Source organism: Sphaeramia orbicularis, chromosome 14 (genome assembly GCF_902148855.1).
Source record: "Sphaeramia orbicularis chromosome 14, fSphaOr1.1, whole genome shotgun sequence".
Classification (NCBI taxonomy): Eukaryota; Metazoa; Chordata; class Actinopteri; order Kurtiformes; family Apogonidae; genus Sphaeramia; species Sphaeramia orbicularis.
In genome coordinates, this window is record NC_043970.1 from 28,405,471 (window position 1) to 28,414,622 (window position 9,152).

Consider the following 9,152-nt stretch of genomic DNA (forward strand, 5'->3'; position numbering starts at 1 on the left):
GTTTAGATAGAATATTTCACTACCTTTTAAATTTTAACACAAAAATAAACCTTCCCATTTTTGGATTACGCATTCAGATTCAGACTTGTATGTAAGCTGCAAAACTTCCATCCATTTCACTTTTTATTTAAAACAGACGCACGCAAACCACACAAAAAAACTATCACAAAAGCAGTCAAATCTTAAAAGTAAAGTACATTTTACAATTAAGTGTTTGTTCAAACATATTTTCTCAAAAATGATGCCTCTAATTCAAGAATTACTTAAATCCACGAGTGAGGCTGGATGCCTGGAGCAGAAGTCATTTGTGCTTTAAAATGGAGTATAGAAAACTTTAAAAACGTGCCAAAGTGTTTAAAAAGTTTATAAAGTAGTTTGTTAAAGTGAGTTGGTTAACATGTTAGGCGTAGTACACATATTTATTGAGCTGGATAAGTTTAAACTAAGTGAATGTGCAGTGCCACAGTAAGCCACGCGGGTCCAAAAGAGCTCTCATTGAGAAGCCACGTGTCCGTTTCCAAAGCCTCTCCAACTTAACCACCTCCTTTGTACGACTAACCCACATCGGCAGCGTCCCTCCACATAAAGGGATTTGCAATTTCAAGATATTTCAGCTTAAATGTTTTTGACAGTTCCCTCGCTTTTACCTCGGCTTGGTTATTTTAACTGTGCCAAATGGGTCACCTTGGGTTGCTGTCTGCGCGCAAAGGGCTTTTGCGCGCATTCAGTCTGAATTTTTTCCAACTTTCCTTGACGGGGAAACCAGCTGCTGGTCGTGAAAAGACGGCTTATTAATTGTCCTTTGTCATGCAGAATTGCTTGATTTCTAAAGAAACGTACAAAGGCTCTTTTTCAGGATTCAAGTATTTTGTTTCGTGCGTATTTTCAAACCATCGAATCAGCTGCAGCGCCGCGCCGTCTACCAGACTCTCAGGTACTGACTGCCTGCTCCCTTTGTCCCCTTTTAATGCTGTTGTAAATCGTGCAGACTGATTTGTTACAAGCTGTTCTTTTAATCTGATAGATAAGAGACATGTCAAAGAAAAGCCGTAAATAAAAAATTAGCCAGAATAAAGACAAGGGCGAGTCTGCTAGATGGGCGCCTGTTGACTCAAGCGGCTCTCCAGCGTCAGGGGAGCCCTCTACTCAGCTCCGTCAAGGTTACGTCCACAATTCCCTTTTCTTCTTTTTAAAAAGACACCGTAGTCCTTTTTGCTTCAATGAATTGATCGGCACAAAATTAAGAATAAATAAATTGAGCATTTGGAGCACCGAGCGTATAAGCTCCCCCAGGGCGCATACCCCCGGGCTATTGAATGGATAAAGGGCGCTTTGCAGAGGACGTTGTGAGCAAAATGGGGCTCTATGGTGCAATTAACAAAATGGTCTAATCCCATATCTTAACAAATGCAAATATTAGAGTTTTGTTAAAATGGTTAAGTGAACAATTAAATGAAAGTTTACAAGTGAAACTTCACATCCAAAAGAGTCACACTAATGCAGATAATGTGCAGTACGCAATTTAAGAATAGTTTTTACTCTCTTCAAAAAAGTTTATAGATACGTTTCTATGCATGTTATTATACTTTAAAGCCTATTCAACACGACAGATATAATTTTGGAAACCAAAGCTTTGGTAATAGAGCAGCTGTGGTGATGCGTAAAATAGGCGAATAAAAACCAGATCCATAGGCTGAAGTCGTGGTATGGTCTTTTCACAGACATTTTACTCATCAAATAACATATTTTTAACAGCAGGAAAAAAATATATTTGTAAATTATTTTTGAGATATTCACCCAAAGGCTGTAGTCTGCTGTAAAAGACTGGAATTATGTTTGATAACAACTGCGTATTATTTGACTTGCCGTAACATTTCAGTTTTTTGGTTTGGATCATTTTCCCAACAAACCAGAAATTATTATGCTAATTAATAAATGATTTTTTATTTTTGAAACAATATTCTAGTTGAGGAGGCTTGGTTGAGAGCTTAAACACACCTGGAGCTCATAAAACTGTCAATAAATGTAACCATCTCATCGCGCTGACAATGGAACAATATGGGTCAAGGACACCAAATTGTGTCTTTTCCTCATTTATTTTCATGTTAGATCAATATCTTAAGACATTCACACTCCTGATGCACCATTTTACACGCATAGTGATTATTAACTCAGTCACACGAGACGGGTCATAGTGAACCTTGAAAAGAGATCCAAAGGGCAACTCAAGAGATATCTGAGCTGAGGGTCCCCCAGGGAAAGCGCATAAAACCCCACAGCTCGCGCCTTTATCATCTCTCCCTGATAAAGATTACTGAGCTTTTGATTGACTGGTTTAAAGATGCAGTTGAGTTAATGCATGGCCTAATGTGCCCCTTATAAATACACATGCATTCTTTTGTTTCTACGTATAGTGGGCAAGGAAAAAGTCAGGAATATTATTTTGTTTTGTCGAGTTTGTTCTTGGTTTTGGGAAATGTAATCACGTCAGTCCCCTTTAAACTCCTAGTTGCCCTAACATCAAACAATTCTTACATACGTTTCTTTTTTTTTTTTTTTTTTTTTGCTTTAAGTAAAAAAAATTAATAATACACTTTATACACTAACATGCATCGGAGAAAAACGTTTTTCATGTGTGCACTGACTAAGAAATGTGCCGTACCTCCACACTCGTTGGCACAAGGCGCAGCCGGAGCAGTTAAATGTGTCGATGAAATTCAGTTTCATCTTTACTATTTTTTATCTCACACCGTATTTGGCAATTTCTTAGTGTCACCCAATCTTTTCTTGGTTAAAATGTTATGTAATTTCTGCTTCCTTAAGATTTTTTTTAAAATGAAAACTGGCTTGGCCTTCCGTGCGCCACCGTGCGCACTCAGTGGTGCGCAATGAGCAACAGGTTTGACTCAGACGACAACATAGCCTATACGCTCAGAAATATTTTTATTTATCAACATTTTTAAATAAATAAATATTTTTCAATTACACTGAAGTTATAATTTCAGAGTGATCTCAGCGTAGTGACAGTGAAGGAATTTCTCTCCAGCTTTCCATAGCCTATTTTAAGTCACAGTTCCATCCATATAGAATGAATCTAACCAGTATTCACCATGTATACAAAATACTGTCTTCCCCAAAATACTAATAAACAATGTTGATATTGTTTTTGTCATTTGGGTTTGTCATTACAAATATGCCTATCATACTCATCGGATTGGCAACAACAAATGGACCGTTTTCAGAAAAAAACTACATACAAAACGTACAACATGTATACAGCTATACAATAATTCAGGGCAACTCCCTGATTAAATATTCTCTTTCTATGTACAGACGACTGAACACGAGTGGAACAGTCTTTTTTGGCTGTAGTCAAAATCATGAGGACCAAAATCTTTCATAATGGAGGCAGGGGCAGCTCAGGGGGACACGGACAGGTCCACGTCCTCTTTCTCGGATGAGGATGGAGATATGGGCATGTCATCCTCCTCTTCCTCCGAGCATCTGGCAGTTGACAGGGATGAGCATTTGCAGTTATGTGATCCAGTCCTTTGGCCGCTGCTCTTTCCCTCCTTTTTGTGCTTCACTCTGCGATTCTGGAACCAGATTTTCACCTGTTTCTCGGACAAGTTCAGGTATGTGGCGATCTCGATGCGTCTGAGTCTGGAGAGGTACATGTTGGAGGTGAACTCTCGCTCCAGCTCCAAAAGTTGTGTACTGGTGAAGGCTGTGCGCATGCGCTTGCTGCTCTGAAGTTTGCTGTTGCTGCTTTCTGTAGAAAAATAAGAGAGATGGTGAGTCACACAGATATAAGGGAAAGCAAATGAAAAGTGTCTTCTATGAGTTGTTAAAATTTCGAAATCCTTCTTTACTCACCGATAGAGATGCAGTGAAACTGCCGGGGGTCTGGAACGGAGTACGCAGCTTGGTATATCCCCGGTCCGTGGCTGAGATTGACGCTGTTGGATGAAGAGTGTTGCCTCGACAGTGCTGAGTGGCAGTACTGTGAGCTGAAGGGGAAAAAGATGCTTTGAGGAGCGGCAGGGTCGGCGGAGACGGATGGAGCTGGGAAGCAGTCATGCACAGCGGACAGAAGCACAGCAGTCCGGCTTTCCTGGAGTGACAGGAGCCCGGCAGCCCGTGCGGGTGGTGAGGCGTGTGCACGGCATAAGGGAATAAAGGTGGGTTGTTCTCGTTTCCTTTGTCGTTGGCCTCCCTTAAAATCAAGGAATCCACAAGAAAAGACCTCGGCATGTTTGCAAACTTGTTGCTCGATGTGAGTGAAGATGAAGCCGTCGCGTCGTGCGTCAGTGCGTCAGTGTGCTCTCCTGTGGACGGTGGACAGCGAAGTGGTGCTGAACGCGCACCGCCGCTCCTTAAATAGCCGCCGTGGACTCGGTTCGGCCATGTGACGGTTACGCTGTAAGCGGCCAAGAGCCCTCAATAGGGTTTTGTGCTTTTCTCTCGGCATTCCCACTGCACGCTTCCCCATTATTTCACTTGTTAACTAAATGAACTGCATAATGTAGTCTATTCTTGTCAGCCCCACCCACGCCGCAAGAGGCGGCACTGCCCATTCTCCCTTTTATCATCACTCTCATTTTATCATACAGCACAGCTTAAATTTGTGACAAAAACGTTTCTGTCAAGTTAATGAAATCTAGTATATTTATTCAATGTTTCGACGCATTATTGGTGACTTAAGAGTCTAAGTTAAAGCCTTAATGCCTGTGCCACCTGGCAGCGACCAGGAACACCGGCGACAACTTTTAACACAGTTTCGCAGCTCCAAAGGCACATTTATCATTTTAATAACAGCAGGTACATCACAGTATAATTTACCATGCTTTCTTCATCTGTGGAAAATAACAACTTCAATATTTTGAAGGAAAAACTACTAATTTATTGAATGTATCCATGTTCATCCACTTTTTAAACACTGGAAAACTTGATCCTTACTGCTTGTTTTGAGTTTTATTAGGCCGTTTGTGTACAGCCTGACAGGCCTTGTACACTTGTGTGGTTGCTTTCCTGACAGTTGAGCACAAACATAAATGCAACAGCTGAATGTAAAGTTTATGCATATCCATTTTAAGGTTAATGTGTCATTTCTGGGCACAAAAAAGGGACAAGTCATTGCCTGAAGGCAGTGCTGTTAAAGAGCAGTGATTAATTCCTTTGCTCGGGCCCCTGCCGAGTCGGGGGAAAGAATATGTAAAAATAACCAGGTTTTCACTCTGCGGCCCTTATTGAATGTCATTGTGGAGGGTTTTCAATGAGAGAGAAAGAGAGTCGAATTAAAGTGTGTGACAGCGGCGGATAGATGCAACAAAGGCGACTCTGTCATAGAGGAGCCCAATGCGCTGCGCGTCAAGCCCCCGCCTCGCACTCTGATTGAATTAAGTAATAGGAAAACATTTTCTTTCACTTTAAGGCTCTCTGAACAAGACCTTCAAAGGGACGGGACCCGTAATGTGTGAGTAAACTGTGGAATGTCATCTCTCCTCCTGTGAGCTGGACTTTTCTTTTGGCAGACCAACATAAAGGACTTTGTCAATATCTTATATCCTAAATAATAATAATTTTTAAAAAAACATCAAAACAGTTTCAGTCTCATTGGACTAAGTGCGTGTTTAAAAATAATTTGGTGGTCTATATTTATAAGACCACACAAAAGGTTTAACTCGCTTTTCTATATCTTTTTTTTTTTAATTAGTGGGGTTGTTTCAGGTAGATTCTCTCTTTGGTCAGTTGTTGCTGTACATGTCATCCTCTTTGCGCATTATTTCCCATAAACTGTCATGTCCTGCAAATTAGCCCTCCAGCTCCAGCCTCCACATGACGGTGTGATGCTATCTGTTTTCCCCTCATAAAAGAGGCCTAATGGGCTCAGCTTCACACCACTAATCTTCCATAAAGGCTAGACCTGTAATTAGGCCGCGCCATTAAAGTACGTACAAATTAGAAGCAGTTAAACCCTTTAACAAGATCCAGTCATCCGGACAAAAACCTGTTATATCTGTGAGAGCCATTTTCATTTTCATATTCTTATTAAGCCTCCTTTCATTTCCTGCCAGGATTTTGTCATTAACTGCTCTGTCAATATTGTTGCATTCCATGAAACATGTGAAAACATTTTATTTGAGATGGAAGTGAGCAGACTGGCAAGGCAAATCATAGCACGTGGAACACAGATGATCAGAAGTAACCTCCTTAATTCCGGTGGACACTCTCAGAGAACATGCATATTCGAGAGCCTCAAAGGAAACAGACAAAACGGGCAGATATTTCCATCCTAAACGCTGCCGATTTAAAACAGCATCCCGTTAAAAATCCAGCTGTTCCTGCAGCCATGGCCTGCACGGCGGAGGCAGATTGATGTATTGCTCAACATAAAGATGTTATCAAAGGCCCTAATTTTCAAATTATGTACAGCAGTCACCCTGTGGATAGGAATAGAGGTTTCATGGGTCGTCACGCAGGGAGGCTCTCCTAATTTGCAATCCCAACTGGAGACTGACAAATAGTTTTGACCTCCCTCTGGAGGCGCGGGCCAGAAGTGCAAAGAATCTCATTCTCCATAATCACTTGTTACTGAGATAAATAATCGAGGAAAATAGCCCACTCACACTATAACGACTCCATTACATTTTGTGCACTAGTTCCACGCTAAAAAAATATATCTATAGCCACTTATGATAAGGTTCAGCATTGTCTGTGTTTTTTTTCCCTCAAACAAATGAGCTAAAGTAATTCAGTTTAGCTTCATGTGTTCAGTCACTAGCATACAGCTGTGGGCTGATAAAGCTCCTTAACATTAATGTTTGATAGGGGGGGTGATACCCCTGAAATAGTAAATTATTTATAAGATATTAAGTTGGAACAATTGCCATCACTCAAATTCATCCCTGATGATAACACTGACCAGTGCCTGCTGTGCCGTTGGAGAAGCACATTTTCAGGGGCTTTTATGCAATTATACCCAAAGATCTCGTGCCTGATGACATAAAGAGAGCAGTCTGTTTATGGAGATGTAGTCAATATCTCCTTTTCTTTTGGTATGAATAATTCATAGTTTAAGACACTATCCCCCCACACTTAATATGTACACACACTTAAACACCCACACATCTCTAATACAAATGATGGTTTTAGCTGACAGTGTAACAGGATTTAAGGTCCCAGTGGGGTTTGGCCCAGCCGTGGATGGGCGCTGTGACTGTCGACGTGACACAGAGGGCCGGCTGCCCCTCCTAATCTCCCCCTGAGGCAACATCACAGACTGCAGATCCTGCTGCACCTCTATGGACACACAAAGGCCTGATTATCATTCATATGCTCAGCAGAAACACCAGTCCAATAGATAACAGATGACACATAAGTACCAGCTGAATGGTGCAATATGTTTAGGCTGATGGAGTCTATAGGGACTAATGAATCCTTAAGAGAGAGCCAGACTGACAAAGAGAGAGTCGGATGAGGTTCCACAATGTGACAGAAATAAGGGCTCTACAGGTGAACACTGACATAAGTGAAACTATATGCAAAACAGGGTGTGCAGTTGTAAATATAAAGAATTAAAGAACCAATGAGTCTCATATTCATGCTGAACACTCACTGATAACATCTAAAGGAGCTGTTTCAGTGATTATTTTGGGATGAGGAGGTGTTTGAGGGATCATTTCAGGATGATAATTATATACAAGTACTGCTTAACTCATGATCGCACAGTTAGAGCAAACAGCATTTCCCTTTGCTTCGATGTGGCATCAAGCCAATAAAATAAAGTAAAATGTTACACTTTAACCGCAGTAAAGTTAGATAAAATGTGCATGAGTTGAAAACACAAAGTTTGATTCTAAATATTTAAGGGGAAAAAAATTAGATGGCAAGAAAACAGTTCTGTGCCCCTGCTACTTTGATTTATTCTGTAACATAACTTTCAGTTTTTAAGTTACCTCAGTAGTGCCCAAAAACAAAACCATTTTCCTTTTCATTTGCACAAAATTAGATTCTTTGGTCAGAGGTTTTTTACATGACTCAGGCTGACTAAAAAGGAGTAACTCTTACAAAACACATCTCCAACATACTGCAGCTCTCTGCAGCTCGATCCTCTTTCATCCCAGACAGTGTGTGTTAACAAAGCTGGAATGTTTTTGTACTCTACAAAACTGGCACAGTAATATCTGTAATATCAATGTGTCCCACTCGTCTTTCAGTCGGGATCCACTTTTTACAAATGACAAACAACTGTAGCACAATTCACAACAGGCCTTTTTATGAATATGTCACGACAGAATGAATTTAAATCACATGATCACAACCATTTTTACTGCTTTTTTCTATGTCACCTGTAATATTAACCTGTGTGTGTGAATCAGCCAGAAGAAGAATGAAAACATGTTTCTTTAATTGCAATTTTGTTTTATGTATGTGTTGTTGGAAGCATATGCAAGACTTGAGGATCTAATATACTATTTAACTGTATCAGTAAATCACCATCATTTTATTAAATGACGCAAAATAAATGCATTTAGGCAACATTAACCTATTGTCATCTTTCTCTAATCAGTAAAACAAACAGAATATACACTACAAAGCACTGTAATGTTTTTTTGTGCTGTTCACACTTACAGCTGTGTAGATATTGAGTGTATCAGGCCTTTGTAAAGAGGAAGTCACACACTGCAAATGACTGTTTTGTATAAGCTGTTGAAAGTTTTTGTCAGTATGATTTTTAAACATTTTTTCAGTCTACTCTAGGAACAATGCTGAAAACAGAATGACTACAGCTATTGAAAGTGGTCAAAACAAATGATGGGGATTATCAAACAGACAGTGGGTATGTTAAAACTTACTTTTTTTTTTTTTTTTTTTTTTTTTCTTTTTGAAAAAAACAAAAAACAAAAAACAAATCCTTTTAAATCCATTAAACAGAACTGGATACAGTGAAAATTGCACTAAAAGCATCAGCTAAAACTCAAAGTAAGACGCGCTAAATCAAAACAAGTATTAATTTTAAAGTAGCATTAATAAAATATTGACATCTCTTCCTAATAATCTTTTAACCATAAGTTTGAGTCTTGATTTGAACTGTGGTCACTGATCACTCTTATATGAAAACCAGCATTCCTAATTTTTATTTTGTATGT

At 39.7% G+C, this 9,152-nt stretch overlaps 1 protein-coding gene across 1 annotated transcript; it reads right to left on the bottom strand.

The window, feature by feature from the left end:
• Positions 1 to 3,017: 3,017 nt before the first annotated feature.
• gsx1 (GS homeobox 1) lies at positions 3,018 to 4,254 on the bottom strand. Its single transcript, XM_030155080.1, is given in 3 exon segments — positions 3,018 to 3,772; positions 3,877 to 4,020; positions 4,023 to 4,254. Coding segments are annotated over 3 exon segments (729 nt in total). The 3' UTR covers positions 3,018 to 3,419.
• Between the last annotated feature and the right edge of the window lie 4,898 nt (positions 4,255 to 9,152).